General features: G+C 47.6%; 1 protein-coding gene across 2 annotated transcripts in view; it reads left to right on the forward strand.

The window, feature by feature from the left end:
- ptprs (protein tyrosine phosphatase receptor type S) overlaps positions 1-25687 on the forward strand; it is a 240208-nt gene that overhangs the window by 210656 nt on the left and 3865 nt on the right. For both annotated transcript variants that reach the window (XM_062960704.1, XM_062960703.1), the window contains 10 exons: positions 3352-3475; positions 6770-6945; positions 8309-8428; positions 8515-8669; positions 9794-10079; positions 10874-11052; positions 15793-15919; positions 16117-16242; positions 22271-22425; positions 25533-25668. In XM_062960704.1, coding sequence (XP_062816774.1) covers positions 3352-3475; positions 6770-6945; positions 8309-8428; positions 8515-8669; positions 9794-10079; positions 10874-11052; positions 15793-15919; positions 16117-16242; positions 22271-22425; positions 25533-25668 — 1584 coding nt within the window. The remainder of the gene's footprint in view (positions 1-3351; positions 3476-6769; positions 6946-8308; positions 8429-8514; positions 8670-9793; positions 10080-10873; positions 11053-15792; positions 15920-16116; positions 16243-22270; positions 22426-25532; positions 25669-25687) is intronic.

Raw genomic sequence — 25687 nt, forward strand, 5'->3', positions numbered from 1 at the left:
TATTGGAAATAAATAAATAATAAATAAAAGATAATATGTCCACATGGGCAAGGGAGCACACTATAAATTTGGAGTCGTGGGAAAGATGCTGGCAAAAAAGTGTTAAATTTACATACTCAACAGCCCTAAAGGAAAGCTGGTATAAAATCTGGCAAAATTGGCAAAATTTAATAAGAGGAAGAAGGGGGAAGAGTGCTGGAAATGCAGGAAAGAAAAAGGGGATTTTTTCCGCATGTGGTGGGGGTGCAAGAAGATTAAAGGGTTTTGGAGAATAATACATAAGGAGATGGAGATCATAATACAAAAAAAATTCATGTTAAAACTGGAGTACTTAATATTAGGTCTAACGGATTTTCCTATGGATTTAAACAATAAAAAACTTTATATATATATATACTAGCTGTGCCCGGCCACGCATTGCTGTGGCTAGGACTTTATTTTTCTTTTCTTTTTGTTGTTATTTCCATGTAAAAACCGCCCGAACCTTGGAATCCGGAGGGGAGGCCCTGCTCTCAGTCCCACCCCCGTCTCAAGCACGGCGGGTAGGAACGAGACCAAAGTGTGGGATTACAGCCTGTGTTGGACAGGGTCACACTCCCCTTGCAGAACATTATTTCCATGTACAAACCGCCCGAACCTTGGAATCCGGAGGGGAGGCCCTGCTCTCAATCCCACCCCTGTCTCGAGCACAGCGGGTGGGAACGAGACCAAAGTGTGGGATTACATCCCGGGGTCACACTCCCCTTGAAGACACAGATCCACAGATCTGGGGGTGCTCCTGGACTCATCGCTGACCTGTAACCTCAGGTGTCGGCGGTGGCCAGGAGCACCTTCACACAGTTAAAACTAATGTGCCAGCTACACTCATACCTCGAGATGCCAGATCTGGCTATGGTAGTTCATGCTCTGGTTACTTCCCGCCTGGACTACTGCAACGCTCTCTACGTGGAGCTGCCTTTGAAAATAGTTTGGAGGCTAAAATTAGTGCAGAGATCGGCAGCCAGCTTGTTAACTGTGAGAGGACGACTCCCATGTTGCAGCAGCTCCACTGGCTGCTGGTCTGATTCCAGGCTAAATACAAAGTGTTGCTCGTTACTTATAAAGCCCTAAATGGTTCAGGCCCAGACTATTTGCAGGAAGGCATGTCTGTATACAAATTGGCTCGAGCCTTGCAGTCCACAGGGGAGGCCCTGCTCTCAGTCCCACCCCCGTCTCAAGAATGGTTGGTGGGAACGAGAGACGGGCCCTTCTCCATGATTTCTCCCAGCCTCTGGAACTCCCTCCCAAAAGAATTAAAAACTGCTCCATCTCTCCTCACTTTTAAAAAACTGAAAAGCCACCTATGCACGTTGTCATATAGAGAGGAGGAAGACTAATATGCCTGACTTATACTTTCACCTAGATATGTTAAATCTTGTCTAAAGACTGGAACTGACTTCAGCCCACTGGTTGTTGCATAACATGTCATCTTTTTATAATGGTTATACCTGTCTTTCTTAGGTGCCTTTATTTAGTGTTACATCTATATTAACGGATAGGTTATTTAAGATATTTTGTTCTTGCTTATTTTGTTGGTTATGAAGTATTAGAGTTAGGTTGGTTTTATATGTAATTCAGTTTCGAATGTTTTCCCCTTTTTGGCGTTGAACGTTTGCCATACATGTTGGAAACCGCCCTGAGTCCCTTCGGGAAGATAGGGTGGTCTACAAATATATTATTATTATTATTATTATTATTATTATTATTATTATTATTATTATTGGTTTTAAAAGAATATGAGATGCAAGGTTTTCAAAGAATCCTATGAACCAATCAACCGTGTTTTCCGGGCAAAAAGAGGATTCAACGGACTCCTTTGGATTGGAAATGTCTGAAGGAAAGATAGTCGGGACTTGGAGAAAAGTAGGAAAGGATGGAAAGGGCAGAGAAAGAGGCAGGCGATTGAATACTAGCATATTCTCCCTCCCATCCCAGCACCCTGCCATAGTTAATCTGCATAATGTAATATCTGAAAGTACTTTTTGGCCGGGTTCCTAAGCGGCAGATCTGAGAGAGAAGCCCATTCGCACTGAGACACGACTGTCCTCCATGCCGTGAACAAGGTGGACCCACAAAGCAGGTTGACGCAGTAACAATGTGCCACTGATTCAAATGATGACGTCATCGTCTTCATCCTAAAATACCCCCCATACCTCCCATCATCATCCAAGGCCATTAAGAAATTATTGGTAGTTCCCAAGGGTACGCTTCTTCCACCTCTCGCCTTCATTATGGGAGCAAATGATGGAGCAAGCGTTCGTTGCGAGAGGGAGACATGAGGGTGATGAACCATGCTCCAGTGCGTTTTCGAAATTTGAGTTGATTGGTTGCCTCCGTTAATTGCTCTCAAAGGCCACGGTTCTGGGGGGAGGCAGGAGATTAGCACCGCTTTGGCGGAGACGCGAAAGGAGGCGGGGGAGAGGGGTTGCGTTTCACATCAGTCACATGCATCCGGGGCGGCTGAAGCTACTGGGGAGCCCCGCGTATCCGTCATAAACTGGCAGGCAAAATTGATGGATAACAGGGTGGGTGCTTGCTCACCCAACCTCCCTCACTCACTCACTTACCAGGCCGGATCCCAGCAGCGGCGACGGCAGCACCAGGACCTGACTGCTGGTATCCGGCCTGGTAAGTGAGTGAGGGAGGGAGGGTGAGTGAGTGAGAGAGAGAGTGAGGGAGGGCCTTTGCCACCCTCCTTCGCTCGCCCGCCTCCGTCCCTCAGATCCTTCGCCACACCAGGGCCCGGCCTGGTGAAGGAGTGAGCAAGCGAGTGAGCGAGGGCATTTTCCACCATCCTGCACTCGCCTGCCTCTGTCCCTCAGCTCCTTCGCCACACCGGCGCCTAGCAGTACCGGGGCCCGGCCTGGCAAAGGAGTGAGCAAGCGAGTGAGTGAGGGCCTTTGCCACCCTCCTTCGCTCTACCGCCTCCGTCCCTCAGTTCCTTCACCACATCGGGGCCCAGCAGCACCCGGGCCCAGCCTGCTGAAGGAGTGAGCAAGCTCTGTCCCTCGCTCACTCACCTGGCAGCACCAGGACCCGGGGGGGGTGAGTGAGAGAGAGAGCGAGGGGGGACGACATTTACCTTGGATAATACGGACTGTCGAATAAACGGAACTAGGATAAGTGGGGCTCTACTGTATAAGCCGGGTACGCAACTGCGGGTGGTGCAAAATCCACTAGGGGCACCCAAGGAGGTTTCAGTGATTGGTTTTGGGGGGGGGGGGACCAAAATACTGTTTGCTTACACTTGAAAATTACCTAGGGTCCTTCATGCATCCATATGCAATGATGATGCTCTATTTCTCTCTCCAGTCCATTGACCCGGGCCAGCAGTTCACTTGGGAGCACTCCAACCTTGAGGTCAACAAGCCAAAGAACCGCTACGCCAACGTGATTGCCTACGACCACTCCCGGGTCATTCTGCTGCCCATCGAAGGTATGGAAACTGCCCCTTCCTTCCCTTTCCTTCTTTTTGTCGGAAATAGCCTTCTACAAGCCTCCTATACTAGTTATCTATACACATAATAAAAGTGAAAATGTGTATGTTTGTATGTGGCACGCAGACAGCCTCCGGCCTCTACAAACAAGCTGTAGTTCCCATTGCTGAGAAGTCTTCAAGTCACTCCCTTCCAGGACATTGCAGGTTACAGCGAGCACATCCCAGTCTTCCTTTCTCTCTTCATTTGCATGGCCCCGCCCACTGCCTCTCCCTTAACTCTTTCCTAGCCTTTCCTATGGCACACAGCAAAGAGGAGCTGATCAGCAACTGAACATACTAAAGGGGTTAGGGGAGAATTCACCATGGGATGTATAGTTCACCTGCAATCTAAGAGCACTCCACCAACAATGGACCTGGACCAAACTTGGCACACAGACTCAACATGGCCAAGTGTGCATACTGGCAGAGTTTGGGGGTGATTGACCTTGGCATCCAAGAGTTATAGTTCATCCGTATTCAGAGAACACTGAACCCAGCAAGTGATGGATCTGGACCAAACTTGGCACACAGACCCAACATGGCCGACTGTGAATACTGGCAGAGTTTTGGGAGAGTTGACCCAGGTTTTTTGGGAATTGTAGTTCACCCACATCCTTATGCATTTCCTAATGGGAGCATTCATAAAAACGTTTGCTTGCGAAGAGGTGGGCCCCGGAGGTGAGAAGACAGGAGGGGGAATTAAGTGGCTTTGAAATTGGCAGCCGTGACTTGCTTTAATTATGCGAAACAATTATATCTGCAAGCGGCGTCCTCCCCTCCGCCGCCACTTCTAAGCCTTCCTGTCATTTAAAAGTGTGTCAGGTCAGCCCTGTCGCGCTCCGTTCGTTTGTTTCTCCGCATTTTCGGGAGGCAGAAAACCTCGCTGGAAGGGGAAGGCGGGGGAGTCAAATGTAGATATAAAAGAGTTCAAAGAAATGAGCTGCACGGCATCGTTCCCAACTGGAGTTAAGATCCCCATGTATCGAGCGCTCGAAGGACGAAGCTGGGATTGTTGGGATCAGGCCTGTAGCGAGGGGGCGGTTTTAGGGGTTCAACCCCCCCCCCCCCCCGAAATTTTTCAGGTTATAAAAAAACCTGGTTTACTCATGAATTTTAACATGCTAAGTCTATGAGACACAAAACATTAAGTCCCTCCAGGCACTATTTCAAGCAGATATTGACAGGTTTGTAGCGGGGAGAGGTGTGTGCTAGGTGTTCAACCCCCCCCCCCAATTTTCAAAACCCCTCCCGAAATTTTTTTCTGGCTACAGCCCTGGTTGGGATTGTTGTTGCCAATCCTCTCTACTGAATCCCAGGTTTGATGCTTAGCGTCTGGAGATTTGTGTGCTTGAAAGTGTTAAGGTTGCAGGTGATAGAGAGGACCGGGTTGTTGTGTGTTTTTCGAGCTGTATGACCATGGGGACGGTGACAGCCGACCGGGAGCTCTGGCATGGACTGGTCCATGAAGTCACTAAGAGTCGAAAACGACTGAACGAGTGAGACGAGGACGACGATGACCATGTTCCTGACATTTCACCCACATGGCCATACAGCCCGAAAAACACACAACAACCCTGTGATTCTGGCCATGAAGACCTTCGACAACACGTCATTGAGGACCACTCTCTCCCTAAAACCTCTGATGCAACCCAGTTTTGCCTCTTCCGGCCGGGAGTATCCTTTCCTGGATGTTTACATCAGCCTCAATCTCCACTAAATGGGAAGTCCTTGCCTTGTCGTTATTAGCTGAGCAATTTAATATATTTTATTAATCTATTAAAACAAATTGAGAATACAGTTATAATGTATAGAAAAAGCAAAAATAGAAAGAAGCAAAAATAGATGATAAAAGGAAAAGGAAAGATGAAATATAAAGAGAAAGAAAGATAACCTCAACAGAAAGGAGAATAATAATAATAGTAATAATAATAATAATAATAATAATAATAATAATAAAACTTTATTTATACCCCGCCACCATCTCCACATGGGGACTTGAGACGGCTTACATGGGGCAGAGGCCCAAACAACATAGAACGAAACATAAACAACATAATCACACTATAAAAAGATAAAACAGTAATACAATATATCAATTAAAATAAAAATACAGGATAAAAAATTGCATTTAAAACACATAAACACATAAATGGTAAAATCGTAAGAAGGAAATAAGAAGAAAAGGAGTTAGAATTTAAGGAGAAATTAAGGAAGAAAGAAAAGGCAAATCACCTTGAAGAAACTGCCGAGAAGTCATTTTTATATTCACTTTTTAAAATCTCTTTTAATCTTTTTTCTTGTTTTTCTTTTTTCTTTTACATTTCCTTCCTTTCTCCGCTTAATCTTTTCTCTCCTTTTCTTTTTCGCCCAATTTGGGATTTTGCTTTTTATTATTCTATTAAAACTAATAAAGATTATTTTATAATGTATAGAAAAACTATAAATCAGAAGCAGGTATAGTCAGCTTTCACTGGTAACAAACTGACTCTAATGCTTAAGCCTTTGCTCCCCTTGTGCCTGCTTCGAGTCTGCATCTGGGAAACTGCTCCTAGGGTTTATTGCTGTCTCTTTGTCTGAAGTAAGACTTTTGCTTGATTTGGAAATTTATCAGAGAGCTTCTGTTCAATACAGTAGAGTCTCACTTATCCAACATTTGCTTATCCAGTGTTCTGGATTATCCAACGCATTTTTGTAGTCAATGTTTTCAATACATTGTAATATTTTGGTGCTAAATTCGTAAATACAGTAATTACTAAATAGCATTATTGCGTATTGAACTACTTTTTCTGTCAAATGTGTTGTATAACATGATGTTTTGGTGCTTAATGTGTAAAATCATAACCTAATTTGATGTTTAATAGGCTTTTCCTTAATCCCTCCTTATTATTCAACATATTCGCTTATCCAACGTTCTGCCGGCCCGTTTATGTTGGATAAGTGAGACTCTATTGTAATTTCAAAGCTCCCTGCTTGAGCGCTGATGGCACGATCGTCAACATAGATTAAACCTTCTCATGGCTATTTGGTTCTAATGAAACTTCTAATGTCTTATCCTTGCAGCTCCCAGAGGCTCCCACAGATTGAAAATTTTCAGGCTATTCCAGCCTGAAAATGCAAAAAAAAAAAAAAAAATGGGGGGAGCAGAATTAAACTACTGGTTATAGAGAGTTTTGAATGAATTGGTGTGTCTTTTCTTCTGGAAATAAGACAAGAAATTCCCTCTGACTCTCCTTTGCTCCTCTTTCGATGCAGGGATCGTGGGGAGTGACTACATCAACGCCAACTATATCGACGGCTACCGCAAGCAAAACGCCTACATCGCCACCCAGGGGCCCCTGCCGGAGACCTTTGGGGACTTCTGGCGCATGGTGTGGGAGCAGCGCTCGGCCACCATAGTGATGATGACCAAACTGGAGGAGAAGTCCCGGGTAAGCGGGGCTAATAATAATAATAATAATAATAATAATAATAATAATAATAATAATAATATAATAAACCAGTACAAGAAAACTGCACTACAAACTAGAGCTGACAGCTGACACAACAAAACATTGCATGGAAAGTTCCTTGACAAAATTGAAGGAAAAGCTGATAAGGAGAAGACCTGGCTCTGGCTCACGAATAGGACCCTGAAGAAGGAGACAGAAGGCCTCATCCTTGCAGCCCAGGAGCAAGACATCAGAACAAAGGCAATTACGGCCATGATCGAAAAATCAGCTGATGACCTAAAATGCAGACTGTGCAAGGAAACCGATGAAACCATTGATTCTATCCTAAGCTGCTGTAAGAAAATTGCACAGACAGACTACAAACAGAGGCACAACTATGTGGCCCAAATGATCCATTGGAACTTATGCCTCAAGTCCCACCTCCCAGCAGCAAAGAACTGGTGGGATCACAAACCTGCAAAAGTATTGGAGCACGCAAAGATACTGTGGGACTTCCGAATCCAGACTGACAAAGTTCTGGAACACAACACACCAGACATCACTGTTGTGGAAAAGAAAAAGGTTTGGATCATTGATGTCGCCATCCCAGGTGACAGTCGCATTGACGAAAAACAACAGGAAAAATTCAGCCGCTCTCAGGACCTCAAGATTGAACTTCAAAGACTCTGGCAGAAACCAGTGCAGGTGGTCCCGGTGGTGATGGGCACACTGGTTGCAGTGCCAAAAGATCTCAGCCGGCATTTGGAAACAATAGAAATTGACAAAATCACGATCTGCCAACTGCAAAAGGCCACCCTACTGGGATCTGCACTCATCATCCGAAAATACATCACACACTCCTAGACACTTGGGAAGTGTTCAATTTGTGATTTTGTGATACGAAATCCAGCATTATTATTATTTTAAGATCGAAATGTAAAGACTCTTTCACAAGCCAGTCACGGTGGTCCCAGTGGTGATCGGCACACTGGGTGCAGTGCCTAAAGACCTTGGCTTGCACTTAAACAGAATTGGTGTTGGCAAAATTACCATCTGTCAGGTGCAAAAGGCCACTCTACAGCGGATCTGCAGGCATTATCCGCTGATACATCACATAGTCCTAGACACGTGTGATCAAATACAAAAGCGAGCATAGTGATCTTGTTTACTGTGTACTCATCTTGTTGTGTATCCAATAGTAATTATTATTATTATTATTACTATTTGATACACAACAAGATATTATCCACCTCTCCTAATGGAAATGAAGGAAGCCCGGCGTATTTCGATTTTGACAGGGAAACAGTCAGAATCTAATCTGCTTTGTTATTGTCGTATGTTAATGATTTGTTGGTCCTTTCAGATCAAGTGTGACCAGTACTGGCCGGGCCGGGGCACCGAGACGTACGGGATGATCCAGGTCACTCTGCTGGATACTATAGAGCTGGCGACATTCTGCGTCCGGACTTTCTCCCTCCATAAGGTGAGAGAGACGCCCTTATTATAGCTTTTTGATATTCCTTTGGTGGCCGCGGCTCCATCCTACGTGTTCCCCATCTATTCCTGCAGAACGGCTCCAGCGAGAAACGCGAAGTCCGCCAGTTCCAGTTCACGGCGTGGCCGGACCACGGGGTCCCCGAATACCCGACCCCGTTCCTGGCCTTCCTGAGGAGAGTGAAGACCTGCAACCCACCGGATGCAGGGCCCATCGGCGTGCACTGCAGGTACTTTCATGCACTGTGTTTGAGACCCCAGGAACCAGAACGTGGTGTGAGATGAGGGAATAGGTGGGATGTCACAAGGAGGGAGAGCCACCGTTATTGACACAGCCATAAGAACCATAGAGATGTCCTTCTAGTTTGGGATGTTGGGGATTATAGTCCATTTTAGGAAACGATTACAGTAGAGTTGAGGCTTGAGTCAGTTGGACTTGAGTCAGTTAAGGCCTTAACTGACTTGAGCCTCAACTGACTTGAGTTGAGGCTCAAGTCAATTGGACTTGAGTCAGTTGAGGCCTTTACTGACTTGAGCCTCAACTGACTTGAGTTGAGGCTCGAGTCAATTGGACTTGAGTCAGTTGAGGCCTTAACTGACTCGAGCCTCAACTGACTTGGGTTGAGACTCGAGTCAATTGGACTTGAGTCAGTTAAGGCCTTAACTGACTCAAGCCTCAACTGACTTGAGTTGAGGCTTGAATCAATTGGCCTTGAGTCAGTTGAGGCCTTTACTGACTTGAGCCTCAACTGACTTGAGTTGAGGCTCGAGTCAATTGGACTTGAGTCAGTTGAGGCCTTAACTGACTCGAGCCTCAACTGACTTGAGTTGAGGCTCGAGTCAATTGGCCTTGAGTCAGTTGAGGCCTTTACTGACTTGAGCCTCAACTGACTTGAGTTGAGGCTCGAGTCAATTGGACTTGAGTCAGTTGAGGCCTTAACTGACTCGAGCCTCAACTGACTTGAGTTGAGGCTCGAGTCAATTGGACTTGAGTCAGTTGTGACCTTAACTGACTTGAGCCTCAACTGACTTGGGTTGAGGCTTGGGTCAGTTGGACTTGAGTCAGTTGAGGCCTTAACTGACTCCAACTGACTTCAAACGCATTCTAAAATGGAGTCTCACTCTGAACATTCTAAGATCAGAGTCACATGGTCTTTAGCCCCTCCCACAACCGCTAACAACATAGAGTTAAGGGAAAATACACACCAATACATACATCAAATATATTGTATGTATGTATTGGTGTGTATTTTCCCTTAAGCGATTACAATTCTAGTAATCACAAATAGCTAGTATAGGAGGCTTGTAGAAGGGACCACAGTGTGACCCCGTGGTCCATTTTGTCTCGTTGCAGTGCTGGGGTCGGGCGGACCGGCTGCTTCATCGTGATTGACGCCATGCTGGAGCGGATCAAGCACGAGAAGACGGTGGACATCTACGGCCACGTAACGCTCATGCGCTCGCAGCGCAACTACATGGTGCAGACAGAAGACCAGTACAGCTTCATCCACGACTCCTTGCTGGAGGCCGTGGCCTGCGGCAACACCGAGGTCCCAGCCCGCAACCTTTACACCTACATCCAGAAGTTGGCGCAGATCGAGGCGGGCGAACACGTCACTGGCATGGAGCTGGAGTTCAAGGTAGGGGCCTTTCAAGGGTTCAAATGAGAAGAGATCCCACCTGAACATGAGGAAGAACTTCCTGAGCTGTTTAACAGTGGAACTCTCTGCCTCGGAGTCTGGTGGAGACTTTTAAACAGGATGGATGGCCATCTGTCAGGGAGGCCTTGATTGTGCACATGGTGGTCACAAAACAGAGCCAGAGGACCCCAAAATGTCTCCTTTGGACAAGCTTGTGGTCCACATCAAGAAATAGATAGGCAGCTGGGTTAGCTGGCAGATAAAGCCCTTCCGCCATTTACAAGATGGGGTGAGCTCGTCTGTTAGCTCTAGCTTGCAGGGACATGAGAGAAAGAGAAGGTTGCTTACCTGTAACCGTGTTTCTCCATCGTGGTCAACTGTGAAATACATACATATGGTATCCCCCAGCCTATGCTGACAGGTTATAGAGCTCTCCTGGCGGAAGCCCCGCCCACTCTCCCCTTGACGTATATATACCCAGTCTGGGCAACATTTATGTAGATGGCCAATTCTCTCACACCAGAAGCGGCTTGCAGTATGTTCTCAAGTTGCTTCTGACATGATAAAAAAAATCAGTTTAAATATTGTATTGTTCTTTTGTGGTTTTTTTGCACCACAACTGAGACTTGAGCAGTGTGCATAGGAATGTGTTTGTCTTTCTTTCAAACTGTAGAGTTTGAAAGACTGCGAACTGGACCCCAGCTTAAAAGGTTCGAGGAATTCTTATGTACACGTTGGCGCCCTATACATGCAAATAAAGATAAAGGCCTCCTTCTCTCTCTCTCTCCCCACAGCGACTGGCCAACTCCAAGGCCCACACCTCCCGCTTCATCAGTGCCAACCTGCCGTGCAACAAGTTCAAGAACCGCCTGGTCAACATCATGCCCTACGAGAGCACCCGGGTCTGCCTCCAGCCCATCCGGGGCGTCGAGGGCTCAGACTACATCAACGCCAGCTTCATTGATGGATACAGGTACCTTTTCCATTGCCAGCCCTACCATTGTATTGCGATGTCCCTATTTTGGGTGCCATGCGGTGTCCCTGTTCGGGCGCCATGTGATGTCCCTATTCAGGCGCCATGAGATTCTCCTGTTCATGCGCCATGCGTTGTCCCTGTTCGGGCGCCATGTGATTTCCCTGTTCGGGCGCCATGCGATTCTCCTGTTTAGGCGCCATGTGATGTCCCTGTTCGGGCGCCATGAGATTCTCCTGTTCATGCGCCATGTGATGTCCCTGTTCGGGCGCCATGAGATTCTCCTGTTTGGGCGCCATGTGATGACCCTATTCGGGCGCCATGTGATGTCCCTGTTCGGGCACCATGAGATTCTCCTGTTTGGGCGCCATGTGATGTCCCTGTTCGGGCGCCATGTGATGTCCCTGTTCGGGCACCATGAGATTCTCCTGTTTGGGCGCCATGTGATGACCCTATTCGGGCGCCATGTGATGTCCCTGTTCGGGCACCATGAGATTCTCCTGTTTGGGCGCCATGTGATGACCCTATTCGGGCGCCATGTGATGTCCCTGTTCGGGCACCATGAGATTCTCCTGTTTGGGCGCCATGTGATGTCCCTGTTCGGGCACCATGAGATTCTCCTGTTCATGCGCCATGTGATGTCCCTGTTCGGGCACCATGAGATTCTCCTGTTTGGGCGCCATGTGATGTCCCTGTTCGGGCACCATGAGATTCTCCTGTTTGGGCGCCATGTGATGTCCCTGTTCGGGCGCCATGAGATTCTCCTGTTTGGGCGCCATGTGATGTCCCTATTCGGGCACCATAAGATTCTCCTGTTTGGGCGCCATGTGATGTCCCTGTTCGGGCGCCATGAGATTCTCCTGTTTGGGCGCTATGTGATGTCCCTGTTCGGGCACCATGAGATTCTCCTGTTTGGGCGCCATGTGATGTCCCTGTTCGGGCACCATGAGATTCTCCTGTTTGGGCGCCATGTGATGTCCCTGTTCGGGCGCCATGAGATTCTCCTGTTTGGGCGCCATGTGATGTCCCTGTTCGGGCGCCATGAGATTCTCCTGTTTGGGCGCCATGTGATGTCCCTGTTCGGGCACCATGAGATTCTCCTGTTTGGGCGCCATGTGATGTCCCTGTTCGGGCACCATGAGATTCTCCTGTTTGGGCGCCATGTGATGTCCCTGTTCGGGCACCATGAGATTCTCCTGTTTGGGCGCCATGTGATGTCCCTGTTCGGGCACCATGAGATTCTCCTGTTTGGGCGCCATGTGATGTCCCTGTTCGGGCGCCATGAGATTCTCCTGTTTGGGCGCCATGTGATGTCCCTCTTCGGGCACCATGAGATTCTCCTGTTTGGGCGCCATGTGATGTCCCTGTTCGGGCACCATGAGATTCTCCTGTTTGGGCGCCATGTGATGTCCCTGTTCGGGCGCCATGAGATTCTCCTGTTTGGGCGCCATGTGATGTCCCTGTTCGGGCACCATGAGATTCTCCTGTTTGGGCGCCATGTGATGTCCCTGTTCGGGCACCATGAGATTCTCCTGTTTGGGCGCCATGTGATGTCCCTGTTCGGGCGCCATGAGATTCTCCTGTTTGGGCGCCATGTGATGTCCCTCTTCGGGCACCATGAAATTCTCCTGTTTGGGCGCCATGTGATGTCCCTGTTCGGGCGCCATGAGATTCTCCTGTTTGGGCGCCATGTGATGTCCCTATTCGGGCACCATGAGATTCTCCTGTTTGGGCGCCATGTGATGTCCCTGTTCGGGCGCCATGAGATTCTCCTGTTTGGGCGCCATGTGATGTCCCTGTTCGGGCACCATGAGATTCTCCTGTTTGGGCGCCATGTGATGTCCCTGTTCGGGCACCATGAGATTCTCCTGTTTGGGCGCCATGTGATGTCCCTGTTCGGGCGCCATGAGATTCTCCTGTTTGGGCGCCATGTGATGTCCCTGTTCGGGCGCCATGAGATTCTCCTGTTTGGGCGCCATGTGATGACCCTATTCGGGCGCCATGTGATGTCCCTGTTCGGGCACCATGAGATTCTCCTGTTTGGGCGCCATGTGATGTCCCTGTTCGGGCACCATGAGATTCTCCTGTTCATGCGCCATGTGATGTCCCTGTTCGGGCACCATGAGATTCTCCTGTTTGGGCGCCATGTGATGTCCCTGTTCGGGCACCATGAGATTCTCCTGTTCATGCGCCATGTGATGTCCCTGTTCGGGCACCATGAGATTCTCCTGTTTGGGCGCCATGTGATGTCCCTGTTCGGGCGCCATGAGATTTCCCTGTTCGGGCGCCATGCGATTCTCCTGTTTAGGCGCCATGTGATGTCCCTGTTCGGGCGCCATGAGATTCTCCTGTTTGGGCGCCATGTGATGTCCCTGTTCGGGCGCCATGTGATGTCCCTGTTCGGGCGCCATGCGATTCTCCTGTTTGGGCGCCATGTGATGTCCCTGTTCGGGCGCCATGTGATGTCCCTGTTCGGGCACCATGAGATTCTCCTGTTCATGCGCCATGTGATGTCCCTGTTCGGGCGCCATGTGATGTCCCTGTTCGGGCGCCATGTGATGTCCCTGTTCGGGCGCCATGCGATTCTCCTGTTTAGGCGCCATGTGATGTCCCTGTTCGGGCGCCATGTGATGTCCCTGTTCATGCGCCATGTGATGTCCCTGTTCGGGCGCCATGTGATGTCCCTGTTCGGGCGCCATGTGATGTCCCTGTTCGGGCGCCATGTGATGTCCCTGTTCGGGCGCCATGAGATTCTCCTGTTTGGGCGCCATGCGTTGTCCCTGTTCGGGCGCCATGTGATTTCCCTGTTCGGGCGCCATGTGATGTCCCTCTTCGGGCACCATGAGATTCTCCTGTTTGGGCGCCATGTGATGTCCCTGTTCGGGCGCCATGAGATTCTCCTGTTCATGCGCCATGTGATGTCCCTGTTCGGGCACCATGAGATTCTCCTGTTCATGCGCCATGTGATGTCCCTGTTCGGGCGCCATGAGATTCTCCTGTTTGGGCGCCATGTGATGTCCCTGTTCGGGCGCCATGAGATTCTCCTGTTTAGGCGCCATGTGATGTCCCTGTTCGGGCGCCATGAGATTCTCCTGTTCATGCGCCATGTGATGTCCCTGTTCGGGCACCATGAGATTCTCCTGTTTGGGCGCCATGTGATGTCCCTGTTCGGGCACCATGAGATTCTCCTGTTTGGGCGCCATGCGTTGTCCCTGTTCGGGCGCCATGTGATTTCCCTGTTCGGGCGCCATGTGATGTCCCTGTTCGGGCGCCATGTGATGTCCCTGTTCGGGCACCATGTGATGTCCCTGTTCGGGCGCCATGCGATTCTCCTGTTTGGGCGCCATGTGATGTCCCTGTTCGGGCGCCATGTGATGTCCCTGTTCGGGCACCATGAGATTCTCCTGTTCATGCGCCATGTGATGTCCCTGTTCGGGCGCCATGTGATGTCCCTGTTCGGGCGCCATGCGATTCTCCTGTTTGGGCGCCATGTGATGTCCCTGTTCGGGCGCCATGTGATGTCCCTGTTCGGGCACCATGAGATTCTCCTGTTCATGCGCCATGTGATGTCCCTGTTCGGGCGCCATGTGATGTCCCTGTTCGGGCACCATGAGATTCTCCTGTTCATGCGCCATGTGATGTCCCTGTTCGGGCGCCATGTGATGTCCCTGTTCGGGCGCCATGTGATGTCCCTGTTCGGGCGCCATGCGATTCTCCTGTTTAGGCGCCATGTGATGTCCCTGTTCGGGCGCCATGTGATGTCCCTGTTCATGCGCCATGTGATGTCCCTGTTCGGGCGCCATGTGATGTCCCTGTTCGGGCGCCATGTGATGTCCCTGTTCGGGCGCCATGCGATTCTCCTGTTTAGGCGCCATGTGATGTCCCTGTTCGGGCGCCATGTGATGTCCCTGTTCATGCGCCATGTGATGTCCCTGTTCGGGCGCCATGTGATGTCCCTGTTCGGGCGCCATGCGATTCTCCTGTTTAGGCGCCATGTGATGTCCCTGTTCGGGCGCCATGTGATGTCCCTGTTCGGGCGCCATGAGATTCTCCTGTTTGGGCGCCATGCGATGTCCCTGTTTGTGCACCTGTGACATCCCTGTTCGGACAATGTCCCTGTTCGGGCGCCATGTGATGATGTCCCTCTTTGGGCGCCAAATGTTGGGACTTAGTTGTGGCGTCTCTTTTTAAAGGCAAACCCCAGAACCTCTAGGGTTCTTTCCAATCAGACACTAAAAGTTTATTAACCAGACTCTCTAGATTCCTACAATTCAGTAGGGAACGCAGATTGCCTCAGGTGGCAGGTTTCTTTGGGATGGCCCCAGGAGCCGTCCCATGGACATAACTTCCGTTATGTGTATCTATGTATGATGTATCTTTCAAATAAACCCAAGTTATGCATATTTCGAAACCATGTATTTCCTCTGCCCTTCCTAATCTAGATATATAAAAATGTGCATTTTTCCCATAGAGTAAACAACAAAACCACTGAACCAAATCACACCAAATTTGGCCACAAAAGACATAGTTATTCAATCTATGTCTTTCAATCAAAACATCTAGAAAAATCAAGTCCAAATAGCAAAAAACTCCCAATTGCTTACCAACTTGAATACCACTGAACAGCCTTCAGCTTCAAAGCCAGGCTGCTTCCTAACCAGAGGGATCCTACCCACCAGACTATTCCACAGCAACGCGTGGCCGGGCATTAGTGTAATATAATATAATAATAATTTCTAGGCAACAGAGAGCCTACATTGCCACCCAGGGGCCGCTGGCGGAGACCACCGAGGACTTCTGGCGCATGTTGTGGGAGAACAACTCCACCATCGTGGTGATGCTGACCAAGCTGCGAGAGATGGGCCGGGTAAGTTGTCAAGGATACGATGGGAGCGGGAGTCTCACCAAATTACAAATCCCAGGATCCCATAGCAATTAAATCAAGAAATAAGGTCTCCTTGCTCCCAGGGAAACTTGTTGTTGCCCATGAGGGTGATCGAGGGGAACACAACATTGGGGATTGTGTCAGATCAGTAGTAAGCTGAAACCTTCCTTTTCTCGCAGGAAAAGTGCCACCAATACTGGCCGGCCGAGCGCTCTGCGCGGTACCAGTACTTTGTGGTGGACCCCATGGCGGAGTACAACATGCCGCAGTACATCCTCCGGGAATTTAAGGTCACCGACGCCAGGGTGAGTCCGATTTTGGGGACGGGAATGGTGGGTCGGGTTCTGAATGTGTAACCTCCTGCCCCATCCAAGCCCTCCTGACAGATGCCCACCCAGGTTCGTGGAGAGAAATAGGGCTATAGGATCATAGAATCCAGAGCTGAAAGAGACCTCAAGGACTGGCAAGTCTAACCCCATTCTGTCATTAAGAAGGACACAATCCAAGCCCTCCAAACAGATGGCCATCCAGGCTTGTGGACATTGTGAAAGGATCATAGGTGTCAGAAATATTAAAAATCAATTAGGTATTTTTAATTACAAAAGGGTTCAGGTGATGCAGTGACTCAGCAAAGGCTGTAGTTCACTATAAGCAAATGTGCCTTTAGCTTAGTAGGCCTCAGTGTGAGAGAGGCCTCAGTGTTAGTAGAACTCAGTGTGAGAAGGCCAGGTGAGAGATGCTTCGGTGAGAGAAGCCACAAGTTGAAGGCCTGATGCTGCAGTGTGAAGGCTGCTGTGTGTAAAGCTACTATGTGAAGCTCCTGTGTAAATTCAGTGGGAGAGGAGGCTCTGTGATTGCGAAGCTATTTAGTCAGCCCCAGTGTGAGAAGCTTCGGTGAGAGAGGCCCCAGGTTGAAGGCCTCACGTGTGAAGCTCCAGTGTGAAGGCTGCTATGTGTAAAGCTCCTGTGTAAATACAGTGGGAGAGGAGGCTCTGTGAGAGCGAAGCTGTTTATCTGCATGAGAAAGAAGCCCAGCATGGAAGCAAAGAAGGAAGTCTAAAGAACTTCATTTGTGTTATAGAAAACTTATTTTCGTAAATAGTGCAGCCATATTATTTTGCTACGAAGAAAAGCCTCCAGAAGAAGAGATAACTTTGGTCTGTGTGTTTTTGTTCTTTTTATCACTTTTAAAATCCTAGCCATCCAGTTGAGCCTCCTTTTTTCAGGCCACACAGCCTCATAGATAAGGGAAAAAATTAAATGAAACACGATACTAAAACACAAATGGGGTTCCATTCAAACGATAATGAAAGAAAAGCAAAAGCATAGTATTCGGCCATTGCCCACCCAACTAAATAATCCCACTAATTGCTAATCACCGTCACTGTGGATTATTACATCGTTAGATTTCTTACGGCTCAAAAGAAATTCCACTAATGGTTTCCAATCTTTCGGAAAGTCTTCAATTGGCTTAGCCTTGGGAATCCGCCCTGAGTCCCCTGATGGGTGAGAAGGGCGGGGTAGAAGTGATGTAATAAATAAATAAAATAAAATAAATCATCATTAGTTTGGCAATTCGGGCCTTATCTTATGGTGTAAAACATGATGAGACATTTTTGGTTCCTTATTTGATATTTCATGCAATCGGTATATATCATTAACCAACTTTTTTTTAAAAATTACTACATAAAGCCAAATTTCCCATACATCCATATGGGTTTGGAACCACCTTGTGTTAGGATCTACCTCAACTATTATAACACTAACAATTTAAAGGCAGTTTGGGTCTCAATTCAGTGAGGATAGCAGGATATAAATATAATAATAATCATCATCATCATCCCAGGACAATATATTTAGACCCAAGAGAACAGATGTAGATCCAGGACAACAGAAGTAGACCCAAGTCAACATACTTAGACTCAAGACTAAGAGGCTTAGGCCCAGGACAACAGGGTTAGACACAAGACAACAGAAGTAGACACACAGACTTAGACTCAAGACAACAGGACAACAGGCTTAGACACAAGACAACAGAAGTAGACACACAGACTTAGACTCAAGACAACAGGACAACAGGCTTAGACACAAGACAACAGAAGTAGACACACAGACTAAGACTCAAGTCAACAGGACAAGAGGCTTAGGCCCAGGACAACAGGTTTAGACACAAGACAACAGAAGTAGACACACAGACTAAGACTCAAGTCAACAGGACAAGAGGCTTAGGCCCAGGACAACAGGATTAGACACAAGACAACAGAAGTAGACCCTAGTCAACAGACTTAGACTCAAGTCAACAGGACAAGAGGCTTAGGCCCAGGACAACAGGTTTAGACACAAGACAACAGAAGTAGACACACAGACTAAGACTCAAGTCAACAGGACAAGAGGCTTAGGCCCAGGACAACAGGATTAGACACAAGACAACAGAAGTAGACCCTAGTCAACAGACTTAGACTCAAGTCAACAGGACAAGAGGCTTAGGCCCAGGACAACAGGTTTAGACACAAGACAACAGAAGTAGACCCTAGTCAACAGACTTAGACTCAAGTCAACAGGACAAGAGGCTTAGGCCCAGGACAACAGGTTTAGACACAAGACAACAGAAGTAGACCCTAGTCAACAGACTTAGACTCAAGTCAACAGGACAAGAGGCTTAGGCCCAGGACAACAGGTTTAGACACAAGACAACAGAAGTAGACCCTAGTCAACAGACTTAGACTTAAGACAAGAGGCTTAGGCCCAGGACAACAGGTTTAGACACAAGACAACAGAAGTAGACACACAGACTAAGACTCAAGACAACAGGACAAGAGGCTTAGGCCCAGGGCAACAGGTTTAGACACAAGACAACAGAAGTAGACACACAGACTAAGACTCAAGTCAACAGGACAAGAGGCTTAGGCCCAGGACAACAGGTTTAGACACAAGACAACAGAAGTAGACACACAGACTAAGACTCAAGTCAACAGGACAAGAGGCTTAGGCCCAGGACAACAGGATTAGACACAAGACAACAGAAGTAGACCCTAGTCAACAGACTTAGACTCAAGACAACAGGACAAGAGGCTTAGGCCCAGGACAACAGGTTTAGACACAAGACAACAGAAGTAGACCCAAGTCAACAGACTTAGACTCAAGTCAACAGGACAAGAGGCTTAGGCCCAGGACAACAGGATTAGACACAAGACAACAGAAGTAGACCCTAGTCAACAGACTTAGACTCAAGACAACAGGACAAGAGGCTTAGGCCCAGGACAACAGGTTTAGACACAAGACAACAGAAGTAGACCCAAGTCAACAGACTTAGACTCAAGTCAACAGGACAAGAGGCTTAGGCCCAGGACAACAGGATTAGACACAAGACAACAGAAGTAGACCCTAGTCAACAGACTTAGACTTAAGACAAGAGGCTTAGGCCCAGGACAACAGGTTTAGACACAAGACAACAGAAGTAGACACACAGACTAAGACTCAAGACAACAGGACAAGAGGCTTAGGCCCAGGACAACAGGATTAGACACAAGACAACAGAAGTAGACACACAGACTAAGACTCAAGACAACAGGACAAGAGGCTTAGGCCCAGGACAACAGGATTAGACACAAGACAACAGAAGTAGACCCTAGTCAACAGACTTAGACTTAAGACAAGAGGCTTAGGCCCAGGACAACAGGTTTAGACACAAGACAACAGAAGTAGACACACAGACTAAGACTCAAGTCAACAGGACAAGAGGCTTAGGCCCAGGACAACAGGTTTAGACACAAGACAACAGAGGTAGACCCTAGTCAACAGACTTAGACTTAAGACAAGAGGCTTAGGCCCAGGACAACAGGTTTAGACACAAGACAACAGAAGTAGACACACAGACTAAGACTCAAGTCAACAGGACAAGAGGCTTAGGCCCAGGACAACAGGATTAGACACAAGACAACAGAAGTAGACCCTAGTCAACAGACTTAGACTTAAGACAAGAGGCTTAGGCCCAGGACAACAGGTTTAGACACAAGACAACAGAAGTAGACACACAGACTAAGACTCAAGTCAACAGGACAAGAGGCTTAGGCCCAGGACAACAGGTTTAGACACAAGACAACAGAGGTAGACCCTAGTCAACAGACTTAGACTTAAGACAAGAGGCTTAGGCCCAGGACAACAGGTTTAGACACAAGACAACAGAAGTAGACACACAGACTAAGACTCAAGTCAACAGGACAAGAGGCTTAGGCCCAGGACAACAGGTTTAGACACAAGACAACAGAAGTAGACCCTAGTCAACAGACTTAGACTTAAGACAAGAGGCTTAGGCCCAGGACAACAGGTTTAGACACAAGACAACAGAAGTAGACACACAGACTAAGACTCAAGTCAACAGGACAAGAGGCTTAGGCCCAGGACAACAGGTTTAGACACAAGACAACAGAAGTAGACCCTAGTCAACAGACTTAGACTTAAGACAAGAGGCTTAGGCCCAGGACAACAGGTTTAGACACAAGACAACAGAAGTAGACACACAGACTAAGACTCAAGTCAACAGGACAAGAGGCTTAGGCCCAGGACAACAGGTTTAGACACAAGACAACAGAAGTAGACCCTAGTCAACAGACTTAGACTTAAGACAAGAGGCTTAGGCCCAGGACAACAGGTTTAGACACAAGACAACAGAAGTAGACACACAGACTAAGACTCAAGTCAACAGGACAAGAGGCTTAGGCCCAGGACAACAGGATTAGACACAAGACAACAGAAGTAGACCCTAGTCAACAGACTTAGACTTAAGACAAGAGGCTTAGGCCCAGGACAACAGGTTTAGACACAAGACAACAGAAGTAGACACACAGACTAAGACTCAAGTCAACAGGACAAGAGGCTTAGGCCCAGGACAACAGGTTTAGACACAAGACAACAGAGGTAGACCCTAGTCAACAGACTTAGACTTAAGACAAGAGGCTTAGGCCCAGGACAACAGGTTTAGACACAAGACAACAGAAGTAGACACACAGACTAAGACTCAAGTCAACAGGACAAGAGGCTTAGGCCCAGGACAACAGGATTAGACACAAGACAACAGAAGTAGACCCTAGTCAACAGACTTAGACTTAAGACAAGAGGCTTAGGCCCAGGACAACAGGTTTAGACACAAGACAACAGAAGTAGACACACAGACTAAGACTCAAGTCAACAGGACAAGAGGCTTAGGCCCAGGACAACAGGTTTAGACACAAGACAACAGAGGTAGACCCTAGTCAACAGACTTAGACTTAAGACAAGAGGCTTAGGCCCAGGACAACAGGTTTAGACACAAGACAAAAGAAGTAGACACACAGACTAAGACTCAAGTCAACAGGACAAGAGGCTTAGGCCCAGGACAACAGGTTTAGACACAAGACAACAGAAGTAGACCCTAGTCAACAGACTTAGACTTAAGACAAGAGGCTTAGGCCCAGGACAACAGGTTTAGACACAAGACAACAGAAGTAGACACACAGACTAAGACTCAAGTCAACAGGACAAGAGGCTTAGGCCCAGGACAACAGGTTTAGACACAAGACAACAGAAGTAGACCCTAGTCAACAGACTTAGACTTAAGACAAGAGGCTTAGGCCCAGGACAACAGGTTTAGACACAAGACAACAGAAGTAGACACACAGACTAAGACTCAAGTCAACAGGACAAGAGGCTTAGGCCCAGGACAACAGGTTTAGACACAAGACAACAGAAGTAGACCCTAGTCAACAGACTTAGACTTAAGACAAGAGGCTTAGGCCCAGGACAACAGGTTTAGACACAAGACAACAGAAGTAGACACACAGACTAAGACTCAAGTCAACAGGACAAGAGGCTTAGGCCCAGGACAACAGGTTTAGACACAAGACAACAGAAGTAGACCCTAGTCAACAGACTTAGACTTAAGACAAGAGGCTTAGGCCCAGGACAACAGGTTTAGACACAAGACAACAGAAGTAGACACACAGACTTAGACCCAAGACAACAGGACAAGAGGCTTAGGCCCAGGACAACAGGGTTAGACACAAGACAACAGAAGTAGAGCCAAGGCAACAGACTTAGACCCAAGACAACAGGACAAGAGGCTTAGGCCCAGGACAACAGGTTAAGACAACAGGACAACGGGGTTAGATACAAGACAGCGTACTTAGATCCAGGACAACAGACCTAGACTGAAGACAACAGGCTTAGGCCCAAGATAACAGGCTTAGAACTCAGGACAACAGACTCACTCAGGTGTCGGTTCAAGCTCTCTGGCTCTTTGGTGTCTTGAGCGCCTCTCCCGGCAGTATCTTGATGTTTTCCCCGTCTGTTGCCCAGGACGGCCAGTCGCGGACCGTGCGCCAGTTCCAGTTCACCGACTGGCCTGAGCAAGGCGTGCCCAAATCCGGCGAGGGCTTCATCGACTTCATCGGCCAGGTGCACAAGACCAAGGAGCAGTTTGGGCAAGACGGGCCCATCTCCGTCCACTGCAGGTAAGTCCCAGAATCCTCGAGCTGGAGGAGCCCAGGGGATGCCTGAGTAATAATTAATTAATCATTATTAATTATTATTAAGCCAACGGGAGCTGCCCTCTTTTACACCTCCCACGTTGTTCTTTTCAACATTCTTTTTTTCAATATCAATTTTCCGTTCAATGAACCATACCATTGTTTTAATGTTTGTGTTTCCAAAATGGCATGCATGGGCTGCTTTAAATCTTTCGTTTCTGCCTGCCTGCCAATTAATTAAAACCGCTCAATGCTTAGATTGCTTCGCCGGGGCTGTTTAATCAATTTTTAAAAGGTTTTTTTTTTTAAAAGGAATGAAATCCTTTATGAGGAAATACCTGGCTAATTAGGCTGGGAAGAAGTTCGATTTCAGGATATTTGCATTACGGAGATCTATTTTCCAGCACCAGACCGTAACAAGAAGCATGGTTCTCGACCAAAAAAAGCTTACCTGTTTTTGAATATACAATTCCCAACATGTATGCATTTATTTCTTCATCGTGGTCTCTGTGAAATCGCTTGCCAATGACTCGTCGGGTCGGGAAGAGTAGCAGGCGATTTCACAGAGACCACGATGAAGAAATAAATGCATACATATGTATTCCATAGATGACTGATGACAGCACATGCCTGTTCTATATCTAAAGATTACGGCATGAAATGGGAGGCAGCGTGTTGCCCAAAAGCCAGCCCTAGAGGTAAAAACGGAGTCCCTATGGCTCGCCGAAATCCCAAATCCCCGGTGGTTAATCTGCGCTTAACGCCTTACCTGATTAATCGCATCACTGGAGGGATTAAAAGGCTCCCTTATAGACAAGCGGAAAGTATGGCCGTGAATACATTGAGTGGAGAACGGGCAAGTTCTTCGGCTCCAGACGAGATGTACTGTCCCAACATGCTTATCTATCCATACATACTACCTAGAATCATAGAATAGTAGAGTTGGAAGAGACCTCATGGGCCATCCAGTCCAACCCCCTGCCAAGAAGCAGGAAATCCATCCTATCCATACATAACCCCCTTCGGGGTAGAGAGAGGCGGGATAGAAATAGAGTAAATACAGCCATTACTGTCCAATGTACAGCCGTTATGTGCCAGTTGTCCAATGTACACACATACAGTTGTTACATGCCAACCATCCAATGTACACACAACCGTAACGCACCAACTTTCCCATATATACAACTGCTACGTGCCAGTTGTCCAATGTACACACATACAGTCGTTACATGCCAACTGTCCAGTGTACACACAACCATAACACACCAACTTTTCCATATATACAGCCGTTATGTGCCAACTGTCTAATGTATATACATACAGTCGTTACATGCCAACTGTCCAGTGTACACACAACTGTAACACACCAACTTTCCCATATATACAGGCGTTATGTGCCAACTGTCCAATGTACACACATACAGTCGTTACATACCAACCATCCAATGTACACACAACCATAACACTCCAACTTTCCCATATATACAGCCGTTACATGCCAACTGTCCAGTGTACACACAACGGCTCTAACGTATACAGCCGTTACGTACCAGTTGTCCAATGTACACACATACATCTGCCAACTGTCCAATGTACACAACACTGTAACATGTCAAATTTTCCATATATACAACTGTTACGTGCCAGTTGTCCAATTTATACACATACAGTCGTTACATGCCAACCGTCCAATGTACACACAACCGTAACACGCCAACTTTCCCATATATACAGCCGTTACATGCCAGTTGTCCAATGTACACACATACAGCCTTTACATGCCAACCGTTCAATGTACACACAACGGTAACGCGCCAACTTTCCCATATATACAGCTGTTACATGCCAGTTGTCTAATGTACACACATACAGCCGTTACATGCCAACCGTCTAATGTACACACAACCGTAACATGCCAACTTTCCCATATATACAGCCGTTACATGCCAGTTGTCCAATGTACACACATACAGCCTTTACATGCCAACCGTCCAATGTACACACAACCGTAACATGCCAACTTTCCCATATATACAGCTACTAGCTGTGCCCGGCCACGCGTTGCTGTGGCGAAGTCTGGTGGTATGGGAAATAAAGTATTGAGGAATTGGTGGTAGTTAAGGTAAAGGGTAAAGATTTTCTCCTGACATTAAGTCCAGTTGTGTCCGACTGCAAACTGAAGTGGATTATATGGCAATGTGGAGTCCAGATAATCCAGTTCAAGCAGATAATATAAGATTCTAAATGGGTTATATAGCTGTGTGGAAGGGCCTTGAGTCTACACTGCCATCTAATCCAGTTAAAATCTGATAATCTGTATTTTATAGGCAGTGTGGAAGAGGCCTAAGTGAGGCCTAACTCTGCCTGTCCCCTGGGCTGAGTGGGTTGCTAGGAGACCAAGTGGGCGGAGCTTAGCCTTCTAACTGGCAGCAATCTGATTAAAAACAATTATTCCTCTCCCTCTAATTAGGACTTTATTTTTCTTTTCTTTTTGTTGTATCAACCTAGAGGCGTGGATGATGGGTTGTGTTGTCAATTTTGGAGGTTATGGGGTGTTTAGTTTTGTTGTTTTGGCGGTCGCCAGGATTCCATCACTCTTTTATATATATAGATTACGTGCCAGTTGTCCAATGTATAAACATACAGTTGTTACATGCCAGTTGTCCAATGTACACACATACAGCCGTTACATGCCAATCGTCCAATGTACACACAACCATAACACGCCAACTTTCCCATATATACAGCTGTTACGTGCCAGTTGTCCAGTGTACACACATACAGTCGTTACATGCCAATTGTCCAATGTACACACAACCTTAACGCGCCAACTTTCCCGTGTATACAGCCGTTACATGCCAACTGTCCAATGTACACACACAAAGCCAACCATCCAATGTACACACAACCATAACGTGCCAACTTTTCCATGTATACATATATACCGCCGTTACATGCCAGCTATCCAATGTATACAAATAACTGGTTGCATCTTCCCCCCTGCTTGAAAGAGCCTCAGTTGTTAATAGTTCTTTCCAATTCCCAAAGGAACCTCTTCTGTCCTTTTGACTCCTCTTTCTTGCCGCCTACAGCGCCGGCGTGGGACGGACCGGCGTCTTCATCACGCTGAGCATTGTGCTCGAGCGGATGCGCTATGAAGGAGTGGTGGACATCTTCCAGACGGTCAAGATGCTGCGGACGCAAAGGCCAGCCATGGTGCAGACGGAGGTAAGGGGAACTCAACAAA

The sequence above is a fragment of the Anolis carolinensis genome, unplaced genomic scaffold (assembly GCF_035594765.1).
Source record: "Anolis carolinensis isolate JA03-04 unplaced genomic scaffold, rAnoCar3.1.pri scaffold_7, whole genome shotgun sequence".
In the NCBI taxonomy this organism is placed as follows: domain Eukaryota; kingdom Metazoa; phylum Chordata; class Lepidosauria; order Squamata; family Dactyloidae; genus Anolis; species Anolis carolinensis.